Consider the following 21861-nt stretch of genomic DNA (forward strand, 5'->3'; position numbering starts at 1 on the left):
CATACCATCCAAGTCTGAAAAAGGCCTTATTAGAAATGATAGTAGTCAGGGCCTATAAGTAGTCCCAAGGGTTTATTTCATTTCTTTAATCTTTCTGTATTTCTGTCATTGTCAGCAATAAATATGTGTTTCTTTCATGGTAAAAATTGTTGACAAAACTGCAGAGGTGGAGACCACACTGAGGTTGCCAGAGGTGGAAAGGTGTGCTGATATAGAGGAGTAGCATGGGGCAATCCCCTAGCTATGTATGCTGGAATAGCTCGATAGTGGCAATGCTTACACAAATCTAAGCATGGGATAAGATTGCACAGGACTGTACACATGCATGCACATACACACACACACACAAATGAATGCGTATAAAATACAGTGAAAACCGGATCTAGTTAGCAGTACTGTACCAGTATCAATCTCCTGGTTTTGATGTTCTATAGACATGAAGTCACCATTGAAGGAAGCTGGATGAAGGGTACACGGGACTCTACGTACTATTTTTGCAACTTCCTGTGACTCTATTTTTAAAATAAACTTTTAATAAATATCTTTCAGAAAAATATAATCCAAAATTTGGAGATACAACAAAATATAACTGGATGACCCTAGAATGTCACACTAGAGTTTTTTTAATTTTTTATTTATTCAATTTTGGCTGCACTGGGTCTTCGTTGCTGCAGGAGTTGTGGCTCTCGAGTGGTGGTGCGGGCTTATTTGCCCCAAGCCATGTGGGATCTTAGTTTCCTGACCAGGCATCTAACCACATCCCCTGCATTAGAACACAGATTCTCAACCACTGGACCACAAGAGAAGTCTCAAGGTTTTTTTTAAATAGTCCCATCTGATCTTATTAGAATTTGTGACTTCATTTGTCTCAGAATTGATTTAGGGTCCAGGTATTGTATAATGGGTGAATTTAGGATAACATGTAGAAAACAGATTAGAAGTAGAAAAGATAATCTCAAGGATTATAGTTTAGGATTTTTAACCAGCTTTGTACTCAATTCAGCAATCTGCTCTACCTAGCTTATTTCAACATAAGATACCTGACTACATAAATCCTACTTCTTTATATCCTTTATATCCTTATTGAATCAGCTTTGCCAACCTGGTTTGGGAAACTTTAATGGGATACTTAAATTTGGCATGTGCCATTATTTATATGATAATTATGTTTTCAATAGTATGGGAATTATGTTTTCATAGTATTTGAAGGTAGCACTGAACTGTGCTCAACTCATGAAGAATCACTGGAATAGGTTCTGTGTCAAGGAACAACATGACAAGCATACTTTCAGGACCCTTTATGTTTCCCTGAACTTCATCATTCGTGAAGTTTTTATTAAAACATGAAAAACAGTTTTCATTTTCAGAACCTGTACATGTCAGACTTATGCCCTAATACACATCTACTATTCATACATACATACATATATATATATATATATATACATACATACATATATATATATGTATATATATATACACACACACATATATATATATATCTGTGTGTGTGCACGTGCTAAGTCACTTCAGTCACGTCCAACTCTTTATGACTCTATGGTTTACAGTCCTCTAGGCTCCTCTGTCCATGGGATTCTCCAGACAAGATTACTGGAGTGGGTTGCCATGCCCTCCTTCAGGGGATCTTTCTGATCCAGGGATCAAACCCACATCTCTTACGAAACCACATCTCTTACATCTCCTGCATTGGCAGTGGGTTCTTTACCACTAGCGCCACCTGGGAAGCCCCAAATATGTGTGTGTGTGTGTGTGTGTGTGTGTGTGTGTGTGTATAAATATATATATATATACACCTTTTACATATCAATAAGTCATTATATATACCTTCCCAGAAAGTGCAGTTTGTGTTGTCACAGTTTAATGACTTATTGCTGTGTAAAAAGTAAAATTTGTGTTACTAGAAACTTCCTTTTTGAAAAACCATTAAAATGTTACCAAGGAAAATCCATGAAACATTTTTATGGAAGAGACTAATATCACCTAATATTCCTCAATCAAGTTAAATCCTGAATTAAATCAGAGATTTAACTGTGGTTCCTAAAAAGGAGAGGAAAGAACATAAAAAATTCAGTTCAGTTCAGTCACTCAGTCGTGTCCGACGCTTTGCAACCCCATGAACCACCAGAGCCAGGCCGCCCTGTCCATCACCAACTCCTGGAGCTCACTCAAACTCATGTCCATCGAGTCAGTGATGCCATCCAGCCATCTCGTGCTCTGTCGTCCCCTTCTCCTCCTGCCCTAAATCTTTCCCAGCATCAGGGTCTTTTCAAATTAGTCAACTCTTCGCAAGAGGTGGGCAAAGTATTGGAGTTTCAGCTTCAACATCAGTCCTTCCAATGAACACTCAGGACTGATCTCCTTTAGGATGGACTGGTTGGAAGAAATAAAATGCTTCATTTTATTTAAAATTTTACAGTCTCAATGTTTTTAAGATATTAAATGTCTCAAAATTGGTACAGACATTCAAACCAATCCCAATCAAAAGACCAGAGGGTTGACAGAAATGACTAAATGATTTCAAAGTTACTTAGACATGTTATCAGGTGGCCAAAATATTGGAGTTTCAGCTTCAGCATCAGTCCTTCCAATGAACACTCAGGACTGATCTCCTTTAGGGTGGACTGGTTGGATCTCCTTGCAGTCCAACGGACTCAAGAGTCTTCTCCAACACCACAGCTCAAAAGCATCAATTCCTTGGCGTTCAGCTTTCTTTATAGTCCAACTCTCAGATCCATACATGACTACTGGAAAAATCCCAGGTTTGATTAGATGGACCTTTGTCAGCAAAGTAATGTCTCTACTTTTTAATATGCTGTCTAGGTTGGTCATGGCTTTTTTCTTCTGATGCTGAATCTGAAATTCCAATACTCTGGCCACTTGATGCAAAGAACTGACTCATTCGAAAAGACCCTGATGCTGGGAAAGATTGAAGGCAGGCAGAGAGGAGGATGACAGAGGATGAGAGCATCACCAACTCGACGGACATGAGTTTGAGTAAGCTCCAGGAGTTGGTGATGGACAGGGAGGCCTGGCGTGCTGCAGTCCATGGGGTCGCAAAGAGTCGGACACGACTGAGCAACTGAACTGAACTGAATGGGACATGTAATGCACCTAGAACAGCCCTAGTCATCCTGAAACTTCCTTGTGACATGCGGGCTTCTCACTGCAGTGGGTTCTCTTGTTGCAGAGCACAAGCTCTAGGGCACACAGGCTTCAGTAGTTGTGGCTTTCGGGCTTAGTCGCTCTGCAGTATGTGGGATCTTCCTAGACCAGGGATCAAACCCATGTCTCCTGAATTGGCAGGCAGATTCTTAACCACTGGACCACCAGGGAAGTCCCAGGAACTCCTGGTGGTGCTAATGGTAAAGAATCTGCCTGCCAATGCAGGAGATTCAGGTTCAATCCCGGGGTCAGGACGATCTCCTGGAGGAGGGCATGGCAATGCACTCCAGTATTCTTGCCTGGAGATTCCTCACGGACAGGAGAACCTGGTAGGCAAGGGTCCATAGGGTCAAGAAGAGTCAGACTCTACTGAAGCAACTTAGCATACACATGCACACACACAATCCCACTTAAGAAGGCTCTCTACTCCTGACCCAAACCCTCTCAAAAGTCCAGCTACTACCACTTTGGGAAGATAGGATTTCAACATGAATCTGGGGGGGACAAAAACTCTCAGACCATAGTGTGGATCCTCAGCCCCAGTCAAGTCTTCAAATGACTGGAGATCCATCTTAACATCCTAATTGTGACCGCAGAAGCTGAGTCAAAACCACTCAACTAAATTCCAAATTCCCAACTCTTGGAAACCATAAGATAATAAAAGTTCCTTGTTCAAACTGATAAGTTTGGGATAGTATTTTATACATCAATAGGTAACTTATACTAACTTATATTTGGAAGGGGAGCACTGCTGTAACAAATACCTAAAATATGAGTGGCTTTGAAACTGGGCAGTAGACAAAAGCTGGAAAGACTCTGAGGAGAGCATTAGTGCCTTAGTAAGTGTGATCACTCACACTCCCCTAGAGCCAGACATCCTGGAATGTGAAGTCAAGTGGGCCTTAGAAAGCATCACTACGAACAAGGCTAGTGGAAGTGATGGAATTCCAGTTGAGCTATTTCAAATCCTAAAAGATGATGCTGTGAAAGTGCTGCACTCAATATGCCAGCAAATTTGGAAAATTCTGCAGTGGCCACAGGACTGAAAAAGGTCAGTTTTCATTCCAATCCCAAAGAAAGGCAGTGCCAAAGAATGCTCAAACTACTGCACAATTGCACTCATCTCACACACTAGTAATGTAATGCTGAAAATTCTCCAAGCCAGGCTTCAGGAATACATGAACTGTGAACTTCCAGATGTTCCAGCTGGTTTTAGAAAAGGCAGAGGCCCAGATGACAAATTACCAACATCTGCTGGATAATCGAAAAAGCAAAAGAGTTCCAGAAAAACATCTATTTCTGCTTTATTGACTATGCCTAAGCCTTTGACTGTGTGGATCACAATAAACTGTGGGAAATGCTGAAGGAGATGGGAATACCAGACCACCTGACCTGCCTCTGAGAAACCTGTATGCAGGTCAGGAAGTGACAGTTAGAACTGGACATGGAACAACAGACTGGTTCCAAATAGGAAAAGGAGTACATCAAGGCTGTATACTGTCACCCTCCTTATTTAACTTCTATGCAGAGTACATCATGAGAAACGCTGGGCTGGAAGAAGCACAAGCTGGAATCAAGATTGCCAGGAGAAATATCAATAACCTCAGATATGCAGATGACACCACCCTTATGGCAGAAAGTGAAGAGGAACTAAAAAGCTTCTTGATGAAAGTGAAAGTGGAGAGTGAAAAAGTTGACTTAAAGCTCAACATTCAGAAAATGAAGATCATGGCATCTGGTCCCATCACTTCATGGCAAATAGATGGGGAAACAGTGGAAACAGTGTCAGACTTTATTTTTGGGGGCTCCAAAATCACTCCAGATGGTGACTGCAGCCATGAAATTAAAAGACGCTTACTCCTTGGAAGGAAAGTTATAACCAACCTAGACAGCATATTAAAAAGCAGAGACATTACTTTGCCAACAAAGGTCTGTCTAGTCAAGGCTATGGTTTTTCCAGTGGTCATGTATGGATGTAAGAGTTGGACTGTGAAGAAAGCTGAGCACTGAAGAATTGATGCTTTTGAACTGTGGTGTTGGAGAAGACTCTTGAGAGTCCCTTGGACTACAAGGAGATCCAACCAGTCCATCCTAAAGGAGATCAGTCCTGGGTGTTCATTGGAAAGACTGATGCTGAAGCTGAAACTCCAATACTTTGGCCACCTGATGCGAAGAGCTGACTCATTTGAAAAGTCCCTGATGCTGGGAAAGATTGAGGGCAGGAGGAGAGGGGGACGACAGAGGATGAGATGGTTGGATAGCATCACCGACTCAATGGACATGGGTTTGGATGGACTCCGGGAGTTGGTGATGGACAGGGAGGCCTGGCGTGCTGTGGTTCATGGGGTCGCAAAGAGTCAGACACGACTGAGCAACTGAACTGAACTGAAGAAAAACAACAACAACAAAAAAAACTCGACTTTGAGAAGGCATGGCTTAAAAGGAAGTTACCACCATCTTATTGGAAAATTAAGAAAGGGTGTATGAAGTAGCAGAAAGTGTAGTAACCCTACACTTGCAATTTTTTCTTTTAAAGAATCAGAGAATTGTTTTTTGTTGCTGTTTTTAAAATTTATTATTTTTGGCTGTCGGTATTTGTTGCTTTGCTTGGGCTTTCTCTAGTTGCGTAAGTGGGGGCCACTCTTTGTTGAGGTGCTCGGGGTTCTCATTGCTCTGGCTTCTTTCTTGGAGAATGGGCTTGAGGTCCGCAGGCTTCAGTAGTTTCAGCTCTCAGGCTGCAGAGCTCGGGCTCAGTAGTTGTGGTGCATGGGTTTAGTGGCTCCAAGCACGTGGAATCTTCCCAAACCACTGGTCAAACACGTGTCCCCTGCACTGGCAAGCGGATTCTCAATCAGGGGACCAGGAAAGTCCACTGTACCTGCAGTTTATGAAAAGCAGAAAATGTACCTAATGAGCTGGAAGGAGAAACTGTACCTAATTAATTGAGTTATCTAGCTAAGGAGATTTCCAGCCAAACAGCCAAAAGTGCTTCCTGGTTTCTTCTTGCTGCCTATAGTAAAATATGAAGGGAAATTTAAAAAAAAAAAAAAGCTTTAAGCAAAAGACTATTGAAAAAGGAGACAGAACTTGCTGATTTGGAAATTTTCCAGTCTTTTAAGATGACAGAAGATGCTAAAATTAATGGCTCTCAAGCAAAGACCATATCCAGGGCATTGAGGTAAGGTGGTCTAAATATAACATTGTACATCACCTATACGTCAGTTCTTAAAAAAAAATTTTTTTAAATAAAGGTGGTCTAAAGATGAGTGACCGTAAAATTTTTTGTTAAGACTCAGAAAGGTGGAAGGGGATGCTTCATGGCATTATTCAGTCAGGCCAATGCCCTCCAAAGAGTTTAGGGGTGTCACTCAGAGATCATTTCAGTCACACAATAAGACTTCTACCAGGTTTCAGGGTGTTATCCCTCAGCTATCTCAGCAGAAAACCAAGACAGAGTAGGCCTTATTATGAAGACATGTGTGATGGTGGCTTTGGAGTGGGGTGCTTTGCCATGAAAACCAGTAAGATTATCAGGAGACACACCAAGTTTTTAAGATAACATATTTAAGTTCAGCTTGTACAATAGTACAAAAATAGTACAGCAATAGTACAAAATAAGAGAGCTCTGGACTTCTACCTTCACCAAGCAGGAAGCAGGCTAGGCAGACTGTTTCAATGTAACCATATACTACCCACCTTTCATGCAATGGAATCATGTCAGTGGGCAGAATTAAAAATTCAGAGACTGAAGCCTAGGAAGTTTCCAGGCCTTAAATCCTAATCAAAGGACTGCCAACAAGTAAACCCGTGGGATTTCAGAACTGCTACTGTTGACTCCCATCTCCCCTCCCCTTTCTGGAACAGGAGTGTCTATGAAGGTTATCTATGCCTGACCCACCACTGTATGTTGGCTGTGAAAGTGAGCAGATTAACTCTTTTGTTCACAGATCCTCAGGTCTAGAGGAACTACACTTGTATAATTTGAACTGTTGTGTTGGAGAAGACTCAAGAGTCTCTTAGACTGCAAGGAGATCAAACCAGTCAATCCTAAAGTAAATCAGTCCTGCATATTCATTGGAAGGACTGATGCTGAAGCTGAAGCTCCAATACTTTGGCTACCTGATGCGAAGAACTGACTCACTGGAAAAGACCCTGATGCAGGAAAGATTGAAGGCGGGAGGAGCAGGGGACGACAGAGGATGAGATAACCATCTGATGGTGATGGCATCACCAACTCAATGGACTTGAGTTTGAGCAAGCTCCTGGAGTTGATGATGGACAGGGAAGCCTGCAGCCTGGCGTGCTGCAGTCCATGGGGTCACAGAGTAGGACACAACTCAGTGATTGAACACTTGAGATACTGCACAACTGGACCCTGATCCATATCTGGACCTGACTTAGATGACAAGGTCCTGAACTTCAAGTTAATGCTATAATGGATAAAATCTTTGAAAGCATTGGCAGGAAAATGCATTTGGGACATAGAAGTATGTAAACAGTTTGTGGCTATGTGTGTCCACGTGACTTTAAATTATGTACACAAATCCTTTCCTTCAAGGGTGGACCTTATACTCCCCTTCACATGTGGGCTGGACTTAGTGGCTCACTTCTAATGTTAGAATATTGTAGAAATGAAAATGAAGTGTCTGAGACTAGGTCATAAAAGGCACTGCAGCCTTCTTGCTTATCCTTTGGATCACTCACTCTAGAAGCCAGCTTAGTCGAATCTTGAGAACACTCAGGTAGCCCAGTACAAGCCCAGGTGAAAGAACTGAGGCTTTCTCCCAACAGCCAACAAGGAAACTGGTTTCAGTAGCTATGTGAGTAAGCCATCTTGGAAGGAAATCCACCAGCCCATGTCAAGACTTCAGATGATGGCAATCTCATGAAACCCTGAGCCAGAACACTCAGCTGAATTACTCCTGGATTCCCAACTTTCAGCAGCAGTATGAGATAATATTGTTTTAAGCTGTTAGTTTGGGGTAATTTGTTATGCAGCAGTAGTTCATTAATGCACTGCCAACTTTGGGCGATGTCTTCATCCAGGGGCGGCTGTCCATTTGGTCCAATTTTAGCCTGAATCTGCTAAGTCAGTTTAGAAAAAATACCCCACTCTTGATTGACCACCCTCAGTATCAGCTCAAATTCCTTATCACTCACCTCAGTATCTTATCAGCCTTGAAAGGATCCTCTCAGTTGAGCCAGAACCCACCCTCACCCTTATGGTCCTCTGAGTAAGTTTCCACCCACTGACACCCACCCTGTTGCTGTTCATTGCTTTTCAGTCTCCCAGTCTCTCTTTGTAACCTCATGGACCCACCCTGTTCCTTAGCTGTAAGTCCCAGCTGTGTCCCTGCTGGAGTCAGATTTAAGCTCAATCTCTCTCCCCGATTATAAGATCCCACTGTAGTACTCTTACCTTGAATAAAGTTTTTCTTACCACCTTTAATAAGTGCTATGAATAATTTTTTAACATTTCCAAGTTCTGTTACTAGGAATTACTCTCAAAGGAATATTTTTATACCTTTACTTTTTATACTATATTAATTTTGGGGAACAGATTTCTAGAATTAAAACATTTCACGTTTTTACCATACAAACAGAAAATATCTTTTAAAATATATTTATGTATCTTAAAAAAAAACCCCATGTAGTAATCTGAAAAGGTTGTGTATATAGACATGTCAGTGTATATACACACATACCCTTAGAGCTCCAAGGAAAATTGAATTCTCAGTAAACTATAAATTAAAACATTCAGCCTGCAAATAGTGAAATCTTTGGAATTAACTTGCCAAAAATCATAGTGAATGAAATTTTAATTAAAAAATGTATACATAAAAATATTTGGGATTCGGACAAAACTGCTGTTTAAATAAAGGTAGGTCAAGTCCTAAACCCTTTATAAAAAAAAAAAGAAATACTCAGTATCATGTAATAACCTATAATGGAAAAGAACCTAAAAAAGAATAGATATGTATCTGCATAACTAAATCACTGATATACATCTGAAACACAACATTGTAAATCAAATATATTTCCATAAAAACCTGTAAAGAAAGCTTTTAAAATACAAGGTTATTAAAAAAAAAAATCCTAAAGAAAGTAGAAGGTATATATGAATTGAAACAAAAATAGAAAACAACAAAAATAAAACTTGTTGGGATAATAAAACAAGAGCTGCTTCTTGGAAAAAGAAAATCAGAAACATTGATACAACTGTGGCAAATCTAATAAGGGGAAGAGGAAGTTAACTCCAATACTAGAAATGAGAAATGGAATGAGATTCTGAGAGGATAATATTCAACCCTGAGTGGAATTACTTTTGTTTCAGGAAAGGTCCAGTCAAGCAAAAACCTGGGGAAAGAAAGGGAGGAAGGAAGGAAAGAAAGAGGAAGAAAGATAGGGGAAGAAAGGAAAGGACAAAGAAAGAAAAGTAATGTCTCAACAGATGTTGTAAACTGTCCAATAAAACAATTCTCTTTAAACTCTAAAAACAGAAATAGAAATTTATTTGTAAAAAGACAGACAGCAGAAATAATTTTTAAAAAACATTTTATTTCTATAAATACTAATTTTACTTACAATTTTTTGGCAACATTAATAAAATAATAAATTTTATCTGAAAGAACAAGCAAAATAGACAAGGAAATTCACAAAGGGCAATAACAAAATAGTAATCTTGACAGATATTCAATATATTTGTAAACAAAACAAAGTGACATTGCCTTAAAAAAATATAGAGGTATCAATAGAAAAACAGAGAAAGCTCCTGAAAGAACTCAACTCACTATTAACTATCTTTTATTTGCAGGCACAGAAACTGACTCAAGTTAATTCTAAGAAGCAAAGCCCTGATGTTATTATCTCTTCTGTTTTTTGTGTGTGAAAATCTAGGAAATTTAGGCTGGAGAGGGAAGAAGAGGGTAGAGACATAAAGTGCCTTTAAGGAGGAGGAAAGGGAAGGGGTTGGAGATTTCATTGTGTGATTTGAACAGCATTGGTGAAGCTCAAACAAGGGAGGTAGCAAGCCATGCAGGCCTAGGGGAAGAGCATTTCCAGAAGAACAGCAGTTGCAAAGTCTTTGGATGGGGAAGAAATGGAATTTGCTTGAGGAAAAGCAGGGCCAGTGTTGTCAACAACAGTGCACCAGTGGGGAAAATAGTGGAGTAGAACGACAGAGAACGGAGAGAGGAGGTAGTCAGGGACCATATCACTGGAACCTTTTTAGTTGGCAATAAATACAACTCGTACTCCTTAGGAGCATATTCAGAGCAAACAACAGTAACAGTGTCGATAATACTAAGCAACAGTAAAAACACCTAACTAAAACATTTCACATTTTTACTATAGAAATAGAATAAAGGAGATAAGTATGCAACAGTCTGCACATTTATTTATACACAGACGTTTTCACCTGAGACCAGAACACACACACACACTCTTTCTACACCTAAAGAAAGTGGTTTAAGCTGACACTTAGCAAAGTGCTTTGGCCCAAGCAAACTAACTGGAAAGGCCTAGTAAAATATTCAAAGTGCAAATCAATCAATAAAGCATTGAGTAAATAAATACAATAGAATTTACACTCAGGAAATTACCTAAAATGCAGACAATATGCTCACTACAGCTTGGTCATTTGTATCCTTCCTCTCCAGCTCTGAGAGGGACACTAACCCCTTGGTGATTATCACTTTCCAGCATTTTGTGAAAGCTTAGAGAATTTAAATAAATTGAGGAGGGGAAAAAAAAAAAGTGGGGAGAGATAAAGAGGAGGAGAAAGGAAGAGGAAATGGAGAGATTTCTCCTGGCATAGGTCTACAGCCAGGATCCCAGGTTCCTTGAATGGTGCACAGAGATTGCTAGGTATCTGTGCCAGAAGTGGAGAAGGGATGGCATTAAAACATGCCTAAGGAGACTCAACTCCAGGAACCCACAGAGGCAGCCAAGTGTGCTGGTGTTCAGGAACCAATACTTGGAGGGTACCCCGCAGGTCTGTTAAAGAGCCCTTGGAGACTGCAAGAAAAAAGGTTTCCACAAGTATAATCACAGATTAGATAGTTGGATAGATTAGAGGAAGGATAATAACCCTATGACCTGATAATTACTGAAATAAACGAGACAATTCCTGCACATCAGACTGTGTCAAGTAAGACCGAAACTCAGTATTAGTTTGATAAAATGGGAAATTACACACACAAAGAATTAACTGTTAACTGTAATACATTCGTGTCCAAGGCAAGATAAGATACAAAACTGAAATCTTCACATGTTCAACTAGGGTAAGACACATGTAACTGGAAAAGGTAAGGAAAAGTTCTATAAAGGGTTTAATCACCCTGGACCCTTTTTATCCACTACATTTACTATTCTCGGACAACTCCATTGTAGCTTAAGGGTAAGAGAACAAAATTTAGCCCAATTCATAAACTGAACAGATTCCCTGTGTTTGATCCTTTTCAGTTAAAACTATGGGTCCAGTACAAATCAAACTGGATGTCAAGGCTTTTTTACTTGGGAATCTTAACTTGCTTTACTACTGTGACTGAGACAGATATGGCTACCTCACTCTGACTAAAGGCCAGCCAAATGGGAAAGGGGATGGAATGAATCAAATTCCCCTTTTGATCACTCAACAGGAGGTCCACAGGCACCAGGCCTCATTCTATTAACTATCTCTGCTTCTCCAACTGCAGTCAATGATACACAGGGGCCTGCTTGATGCTTGCCCCTAACCAAACACAGGCATTTTAATGGTTGGCTTCCTTGAGATGTCCCTGGGCTAGGTAAAGACACTCTGAGACAGTGTTCCTTCAGCCTTGGCTCCATGCCTGGAGTGAATGTGTGCCTCTTACTCAACTGGGACAAGAAGCCACAGCTCTCTGCTGACTAAATCCTGTGTCTGGTCCAAACTCACATCACAGCTTCTCCATCAACTTCTCCACACCAGGCTTTTGGAGCCAGGTTATCTTAGATCAGCACAACAGAGGCACTTCGGAGAGTTCAGCAGCACAAGGGAACATACAATAACAAAGCCATTCCAATCTGGCTATATAGTTAATACTGAGATCTTCAAGGCATGAAAACAGTTGAAAATTACGTTGCTAAAACACTCTACAGATTATATATATAGTAGAGCTTTGGAACTTACAAATAACATGAAATACCAAAATAAATAGGTTGTTACTTTTCCTCTCTCATTCTCTCTCTCACACACATACACACACGCACACACACATACTTTTTACGTGTTAAGACAATTATATGAAAAACAGGTAATATATTTTTAAATAACATCTCAACATTCAGATCAAACAAAATTGTACTTCATGAATTAAAAAAAAACACACACACACAAATTACCCATTGGTTTCACTATATTTGATACTATTGAATAATGCTATAATTTGCATTTATTATTTTTAATGGGGTTTTTAACTTTGACTGAAATACTTGCTTCAGACTTACTGAAAGTAGAATTAACAGGGTTTTTTTGAACTCCTACTTTTAGATTTGGGGGGTGATGGTTCAGAATCAGATATGTTCACAGTAATGGATGCTACTTCCACCAATCCTGGTTGAAGAGGTTCCAGTGATACCTGAATAACAACTTTTGTTTCAGGAGGTAATCCTTCTAGCTGCTTAGGCTTCTTAAACATTTGATGACACTGGGTCTTGTGCTCCATTTTCTCTTTGAAAGTTAAAAACTGTAGCCGACATTTGGAACACTGGTGAAAACTCTTTTCCCAGTGCCCTCTATAATGACACATGTATGGTGTTGCAGTTTTAAAAATTTTGAGACAAAAGGGGCAAAGTAAATTCTTAGTGTTACCATGGTATGCTCTGAAATGTGCATCCACATCTGCAAAGAATGATGATCTGTAACTGCAAACCTGGCATACATAGGGCATTTCACCAGGCTTATGATTGTCTTTCATGTGCTGTAAGAGAACCTGATCTGTCTCAAAGGACAATTCACAGATTTTACAGACTGTGGAGGGCTCCTGGGAAGTGTGGACACTTTCAATGTGACACTGCAGCTGGAATGGGGTGGGAAACTGGCGGTGGCAGTGCTGGCAGGTGGTGTGGTATTTCCAGCTGTCACCTCTCTGCCTCTCAAGTTCCAAATGGTGCTTCATGTGATTCATAAACTTGAGATTTTTTAGAACTTTCAAGCAGCTGAGGCATTTAAAGGCTGTGTGAGTCTTCGGTTCTGGCTGCCCATCTCCTATATGCTGTCCATAGTAGAAGTCACGAAGTAACACTATCAGATTGCCTTCTGTGGGATCAACAATCTTGTTTTGACTTGCTAAACTTGGAAAGTCAGTTTTTGTCAGTCCATTTTCCCCTAAAGGACTTACAGGCTTGCAATGAACATTGTCCTTTGGAAAAGCTGTTGGACAAGGTTCTCCATTCTGAACATGGCTTAATGAGGTATGAACACTGTCTGGTTTGCTTTGCTGAGTAGTCAAAAAATTTTGCTGAAAAATACCTGAAGGGGACAAAGCTAAAGAATGTTCCCCTATAATTCCATCACTGAGTGTAGGCCTTTTGGGACTTGTGCTATTTGTTTCAGAAGTGGAAAGTCGCTTTGATACACGAGGACTTTTATCCATATCTCCTGCAGAAACTGCTGTTTCTACTGGATGCTGCAATGAACTTGTGAAGGTAATCAAAGGAGAACATAACTCTGAAAAGCTATTAGGCACTATTTGTGGTGAAATATTTTTATAATCAGGTTTAGACAAAGGCTCAATAATAATAGGACTATCTGTTGATCTTGATTCAGAGTCAGAAACTGGCAAGACAATCTTTGCTTCGGATGTACGAGTCACATGACTAACAGGCTGTAATTTGTGAGCATTATCTTTCCTGAAGTGACCATACCTTTTTCTCCTTGAACATGAACCTGGGGTAACTCTGTTCAATATGTTTGAAACGACTGGTTTTGAATTTGAGGTCATTCCAACAAAGATGAGATCAGCATCTTCATTTACATGTTCCACTCCAACAAAGATCAGTTCAGCATCTTCATCATCTACTTGTTTGGTTTCTCCTACGCTTTTCTGTGGTTCTGGCTCTTGGTCTTCTTCACATAACATACATGGTGGTTCCATATTTTAAATACTTTATTCTTGAAGGATGTGGCCACAAGTCCCAGTGCTTCCTTTATATAAACTGCCACCTAAGTAAAAACATACTACATATTAGTTAAGTACAGAAAAATGCGCTATTTAATCATCTCCAAAACTCTAGGGTAGTTATAAACACCCTTATCTTACAGATAAAGACACTGAGTGTCAAAGAGACTAAATGACAGCTGAAAAACCTATGACTACAAGTCTTCATGACTCGAGAATCATAGCTTTGTCCCATGTTGATTTTAATCTCTTCTATTTAAAAAAAGAAAGGAAAAAAAAAAAACCAACAACACTGATCATTAGGTGAAATCACATGTAAAGGATGAGTATTTAAAAGAATCAGCTATTCAATGGCATCTTGTTTTATAGTAAAATTGGAAGAAAACATATCTTAAATGCACATTACAATTGATTCACACAGACTAATTTCATAAATGTTAATACAGAAAATAGGTAGCAAATTCAAAGTATAAAGTATCTATACATAGTCAACAAACAGCATAATTCAATGTCAAGCACTTAACACAGGCCTAGCAAATTGAGAATGAATTCTCTTGATAATCTCACCCCAATTCCACACTGATATATCCTAAATTTCTCCCTCTAATCCTGACTAAACTTAAATCCAACAATGCTTCATCCTTCACTCCACATGTTTCTTCCCCACATAGCAGGCAGTGATGCCAGTATTTCTCTAATACCAATATCAGACAGAGACATCACACACACACACACACCCGATATCCCTTATGAATATAGAGGCAAGCTGCTGCTGCTAAGTCACTTCAGTCGTGTCCAACTCTGTGTGACCCCATAGACGGCAGCCAACCAGGCCCCCCCCCCACCCCCCCCCCGTCGCTGGGATTCTCCAGGCAAGAACACTGGAGTGAGTTGCCATTTCCTTCTCCAATGTATGAAAGTGAAAAGTGAAAGGGAAGTCACTCAGTCGTGTCCGACTCTTCGAGACCCCATGAACTGCAGCCCACCGGCTCCTCTGTCCATGGGATTTTCCAGGCAATAGTACTGGAGTGGGGTGCCATTGCCTTCTCTGATAAAGGCAAGAGTCCTCAACAAAATACTGGCAAACAAAATCTAACAATATATAAAAAAGATTATATACTATGATCACGTGGGATTTATGGAGGTATGCAAAGTTGGTTCATTATATGAAAGTCAATCAACATTATGCCATTTTAATAGAATAAGGACAAAAAACACATCTGCCTGAAGAAAAAGAATTTCCCTGAATCTAGCACCTTTTCATAATAGGGGTTAAAAAAAACACTTAATAACTAAGAACAGAAGAGAACTTTCTCAATCAAAGGGTACCTGTAAAAGACCCACAGCTAACATCATACTTAATAACGAAAAACTGAAAGCTTTCCCTCTGCTGCTAAGTCACTTCAGTCATGTCCGACTCTTCGAGACCCCATAGACAGCAGCCCACCAGGCTCCCCCGTCCCTGGGATTCTCCAGGCAAGAACACTGGAGTGGGTTGCCATTTCCTTCTCCAATGCATGAAAGTGAAAAGTGAAAGTGAAGTCGCTCAGTCGTGTCCGACTCTTAGCGACCCCATGGACTGCAGCCCACCAGGCTCCCCCGTCCATGGAATTTTCCAGCCAAGAGTACTGGAGTGGGGTGCCATTGCATTCTCCGATAGCACAAGGAGCTATATTCATATCTTGTGATAAAGAATAATGGAAAAGGATATGAAAAAAATTGTGCATGCATGTGTGTGTGTGTATACACATGAAGGAAAGGAAAGGTAAAGGGAAGGAAAGGAAAGGACAACTCTTGGCAAGCACGTACAGAAACTGGATCCTTGTGTGTTATGGATAGATTTTAAAATGGTGCAACTGCTACAGAAAACAGTATAAAGGCTCCTCGAAAAATTAAAAACAGAACTACCACATGATTCAGCAATTCCACTTCTGGACATAAATTCAAAAGAAGTTAACATGGGGTCTTGAGATATTTGCACAGCCATGCTCACAGCAGCACTAATCACAACAACTAAGAGGTGGAAGCATCTAAACGTCCATCAAATGTGATATATACATACAATGGAACATTATTTAGTCATATAAAGGAAATTCTGCCACATGCTACAACATGCATGATCCTTTAAGACATCAAGCTAAATGAAATAAGCCAGTCATAAAAAGACAAATACTGTATGTTTCCACTTATATGAAATATCTAATATAGTCAAGCAATAGAAAGGAAACAAAGAACGATGGATTCCAGGGTCTAGGCAAACAGGGAAGAAAAGAGGAGTTGTTGTTTAACGGGACAGGTGATGGGTATAGAGTTTCAATTTTGTAAGATGAAAAGGTGTAGAGATCTGTTTCATAACAGTGTGATAAGGAATTCCCTGGTAGTTCAGAGGTTAGGACTGTACGCTTTCCTATCAGGGGCGTGGGTATGATCCTCAACCAGGGAACTATCATGCAGGCTGCACAGCACAGCTAGAACAATGACAACAGCAACGAAACAACACTGTGACCACGTGTGTGTGTGTGTCAGTTGCTCAGTCGTGTCCACCTCTTTGCGTCCCCATGGAGTGTAGCCCACCAGGCTCCTCTGTCCATGGGATTCTCCAGGCATTGGAGTGGGTTGCCATTTCCTTCTTTAAAAAGGCTAATGAAAGCGTGTGAAATATTTAGCATGTAAAAATGGTTAAAATGGTAAAATTTAAGTTACATGTTTTTTACAACAATAAAAGAAAAAAAAATTTAAAAACCAGGAAAAGAATTTGAATAGACATTTCACCAAAGATGATATACAAATGTCCAACAATCACAAAAAATACTGCTTAACATCATTCAGTCAGTTCAGTTCAATTGCTCAGTTGTGTCCGACTCTTTGCGACCCCATGAATCGCAGCACGCCAGGCCTCCCTGTCCATCATCAACTCCCGGAGTTCACCCAGACTCGTGTCCATAGAGTCAGTGATGCCATTCAGCCATCTCATCCTGTCATCCCCTTCTCCTCCTGCCCATCATTAGGAAAATGTAAATCAGTCTCAGTATCAAAAAGCGGAATAATAACAAGTGCTGCAGAGGATGTGGAGAAAAGGAATCTTCATATATTGTTGATGTAATTGCTGTAAAATGGAACAACCACTTTGGAAAAGTGGTTTGTCAGTACCTCTAAAATTAAATACAGAGTATCCATAAACATGAACGTGAAGTCGCTCAGTCGTGTTCGACTCTTTGCGACCCCATGGACTGTAGCCTACCAGGCTCCTCTGTCCATGGGATTTTCCAGACAACAGTACTGGAGTGGATTTCCATTTCCTTCTCCAAGGGATCTTTCCAACCCAGGGATTGAACCCGGGTCTCTCGCGTTGTAGACAGACACTTTACCGTCTGAGCCATCAGGGAAGTAGAGTAGCCATATGATCCAGCAATTTCACTCTTTTGTATATATCCATAAAAACTGAAAATGTTAAGTCCATGCAAAAAACAATGTTCACAGCAACATTACTCACAATAGCCACAAAGAATACACCATCCAAATATTATCCATTAATTGATGAATGGATTAATAAACTGGTATATGCTCACAATGGACTACATGTAAGCCATATACCATATTCATATACCATATTCAGCCATAAAAAAACATGCACTGCTATACATCCATGAAATGGATGAATCTTGAAAATACACAAACTAGGGGACTTCCCTGGAGATCCAGTGTTTAAGACTCTGCACAGGTTCCATCCCTGGGCTGGGAACTAAGATCCCACATGCCACATAGCTAAATAAATAAATATTTTAAAAGAAAATATGATATCTGAATAAAGCCAGACACAAAGGTCACACATTGTGTGTGGGAGAACTGCAGGTAGAAAAGAAGCAGGAAAGAGAAGCATTCTGTAATCCAAATGAAAAATTTTTTTCGGGGAGGAGGAAATGAACTACTCTGATAAAGGCTGCCAATAAATTAAATAAAATAAAAACTAAAAATTCACCACTGAGTTAAACATTTGGAATTCACTGATGACCTTGACAAGAGTGGACTTAAAGGAAAATGAGAGAATTGGAGATAACAAATTCTACAAACAACTCTGTAGAAGTCTATAATACACAAATATGAAATAAAAGCAGAAGCAGGATGTGTCACCAAAAGACGGATTTTTAACGAGAGGTGACATTATAGTCAGTCTGTTTGCTGATGGGAACCATCCAGAGAAACAGAAAACTTAATCCAGGACAAAGAAGAGACTTGCTAGAATATCACTGAATAAACAAGAATTAAGTAGATCTAGCACACAAGAAGTGTACACAAGCCAAATAATTTGCTCACAGTAACAGTACTGAGATCATATGAAGAAAGGTTGGCATGGTGGATTAATGGGTATGGTAGCCAGCCTTCAAGATGACCCCAAGTGAATCACACCTCCTGATATTCCCACCCCTGTGTAGTTCTCTCTCAAACTATCACAGGGTTGACCTGTGAGACTAAGCAAATACAGAAGTGAAGATGTGTAACTTCTGAAACAGACTCTGCACTTTATCTTGGGTGCAAGTTCTTTCCTGAATCACTCATTCTGGGAAAAGACAGCAGCCTCCACACGAGCAGCCCCTTGGAGAGGCCCACAGAGGGAGGAACTGAGGCCTCATGAGTACAGCCAAGTGACAGAGCTTAGATTCAACAAGCCAAGTCTTCAGAGGTTGCCAAACCAGATAAAAGCTTGACTACAACCTCAGGAGAGACCCTGAGGCTAAACTACCCAACTGGATTCTAGACCAAGAGATAACAAATGTTAAGTTCTTTCAAACTATTCAATTTTGAGATAATATGTACAACACAAACATTTCGAGTTATAATATCATTCACATCATACTTACACACAGAACAGTTCTCCTATAAATATGGCAAAAATTAAAAAACACAAAACAAACCAAAACACCTAAAAACAGGAGTTGCCTGGCAGTCCAGTGGTTAGGACTCAGCCCTCTCACTGCCAAGATCCTGTGTGCGATCCCTGGTTGGGGAACTAATATCCTATGAAGCCACATCGTGTGACCAAAACAAAACATGGCAACATTGATGTGCTGTGAAGGTCAAAGCTGTACCAGCAATAGATAACTATACAACAGAGCTGTAGGCACAAGTTGCTGGGCATAGAGCTACCTATGATCTTGTTTACTGGCATGAAATGAACTCAGATGGTCCCAGGCCCCCATCCAGTGGAGTTCAATTACTTAATGAAATAAAGCCCTTAAGGGTACAGAAATGAGCAAGTAATCCCATGTAAACATGTTAAATCACAACACATTTTCTCTGAATGAACCACTTTATTCATTTATTCATTTGGCCATGCTGCTCGGCTTGTGGGATCCCAGTTCCCTGACCAGAGTTTGAACCCAGACCACTGCAGTGAAAGCCCAGAATCCTAACCACCAGGCCACCAGGGAACTCCCACACATTCATTACTTTGATTTTGTAGCTAAAACCTTAGGATATGTGCATTGCCTCATTTTAGCCTCACCAAGTGGTAGGAGTCAGCTCTACACAGCTTAAAACCCATGGTGCTCTTACGTTTTTTCTTTCAAGACGGCAGGAGAAAGCAAGCCACCAGCCTCCCTGCCTGTTTTTAAGGCTGCAATTCAGAGAGCTTCAGAGTGACCTGAAACCATGATTGCCCTGAAGTCACCACCCACAATCAGGGTCAGCTAATCCCCAATCAGGAGAACTCTCTCTCAACAGCAACGTGTCAGCCCATGAATGAAAGGAGAAAAACGGAAGGCAAGAAAGACGCAACTTTGTTCCTTATTGTAAAGATGTCTGTCACCTTACCTCAGGGGCACACTGAAAATCGAGCGCTTGAGACTTCCCAGGCAGGAGAAGGTCACATCCTGGGGGCGGGCAGAGGGAAAGGTCAGGGTGAGTCACGTGTTCCAGGAATGTTCTATCCCCCAGGCCCTACCTGGTCCTACCCTACGGATGCTGACCAGGCGTCTCACACTCAACCAGAGCAAGTGATTGAACTCCTCTTCCCTGAGCTTCTTCCTCCCACCTCCCTTCTCTCAGTAACAAACAAACAAATACCTGCCAACTTCCCGAACCAAAGGCCTGAATCTCGGGGCCCCCAGGGACAGGGGCAGCCCTGGAGTCCGAGGAGAGGCAGAGGAAACAGGAAAACGACCAAGGCGCTGCGGCAGTGAGGAGGCCACTAGATCGATTTTTTTTTTTTTTTTTTTTTTTGCTGTGCCCGCCTGACTGTGCCTGGGTCCAGAACCGGGTCGGGCCCGAGTCACAAACCCGCCGTGAAGATTTGTGTGTGTGTGTTTAAGTATATTAGGTTCCACAGGAGACCCGGGCGGGGGCCGGGGGCCTGACAGGCCCTTCCCCGAGCTGGCTCGTCCCACCCCCGGGGAAGGAAGGCTGCCGGAGAGCAGCGCCCGCCCAGACTAGAGAGGGGAGAGGGCGAAAGGGGGCCTCGCGGACTGTGGGCCCGGCCGCACGCTCCCTCCTGAGGGCCCGCGGGCCCTCACAGGCCGCCCCGCCGAGCAAGGCCCCGCGCGCGTGGGGACCCGAGAAACCCTCCCCTCGGCCCTCAGACTCTGCTTCGGCCGCACCACGCCCCAGTCCTTACCGGTCCCCGTTGGCGGCGGTGCCAGAACTGCCGGCAGCTCACCGGGCCCTAGGCGGTCCCCGGGTTAAGCCCGTGGGGACGACGCCTCCTCAGGCCTGGGGCGCCGCCGCAGCTGCCCCTACAGGCGCGCCCGCTGCCACCGATGATTGGCTGCCAGGTGTCGGCGCCTGCAATCTGATTGGCCGCGAGACCGAGTTGGGCGCATGCGCGCGCTGTGGCACCTCTGGCGGCAACCGCTGGGGGCGCGGTCAGGCTGAACCTGAATCCCAAGAGTCTTGAGTTTGTCAAGATTGCGCAGCTCACCGAAGAAAATAAAAAACAGATTGCACAGTCGCCAGGGCACAGGGCTGAGAGCGGCATCCGAGTCTACCAGGGGAGTCCAGTGATGGTGTCCAGCATTCACAGCCCTCAGGGGTGACCTGCCCCTTGCTTAAGGAACTTGACCGTACACCTGGATCTTGAAGCCCCTCCTCTTGGAATTCCATTTGGATCAATGCAGGGCAGCCTGCCCCTGTTTTTGCACAGCCTATAGTGAGCTGAGAATGAGCTTTACTTCTTTTTTCAATTTTAGAGCCTTACACTTTTTAATGGCTGAGGAAAACCGAAAAGAATATTATTTTCTGACGTGAAAATTGTGTGAAATTCAATTTTCAGAGTCCTTAAAGTTGGAACAGGGACTTGCCAGTTCCTTTGGTTATTGTCTATGGCTGCAAACTTGATTAATCGCCACAGATCATATTCGCAAAGGCTAAAGTATTTCTTTTTTTGGCCCTTTACAGAGTCTTTTTTAAATGCCCTGTTCTGCTGGAAGTCTCCTAGTAGTCATATGGGGGAATAAAGTTTTGGTTTTGTTACAATATTTTCTTCTCTATTATACTCATTTTCATTCTTTATCAGTTTCATTCCTTCTTATCGCTATAAGTTTGT

General features: G+C 41.6%; 1 protein-coding gene across 1 annotated transcript; it reads right to left on the reverse strand.

The window, feature by feature from the left end:
* Positions 1–9721: 9721 nt before the first annotated feature.
* On the reverse strand, positions 9722–21078 carry ZNF280B (zinc finger protein 280B). Its single transcript, XM_061385477.1, has 3 exons — positions 20935–21078; positions 20136–20194; positions 9722–14368 (listed from the first exon to the last, which is right to left on the reverse strand). Exon 3 carries the CDS (start codon positions 14298–14300, stop codon positions 12663–12665), a length of 1638 nt encoding a protein of 545 aa, XP_061241461.1. The 5' UTR covers positions 14301–14368; positions 20136–20194; positions 20935–21078; the 3' UTR covers positions 9722–12662.
* Between the last annotated feature and the right edge of the window lie 783 nt (positions 21079–21861).

The sequence above is a fragment of the Bos javanicus genome, chromosome 17, assembly GCF_032452875.1.
Source record: "Bos javanicus breed banteng chromosome 17, ARS-OSU_banteng_1.0, whole genome shotgun sequence".
In the NCBI taxonomy this organism is placed as follows: domain Eukaryota; kingdom Metazoa; phylum Chordata; class Mammalia; order Artiodactyla; family Bovidae; genus Bos; species Bos javanicus.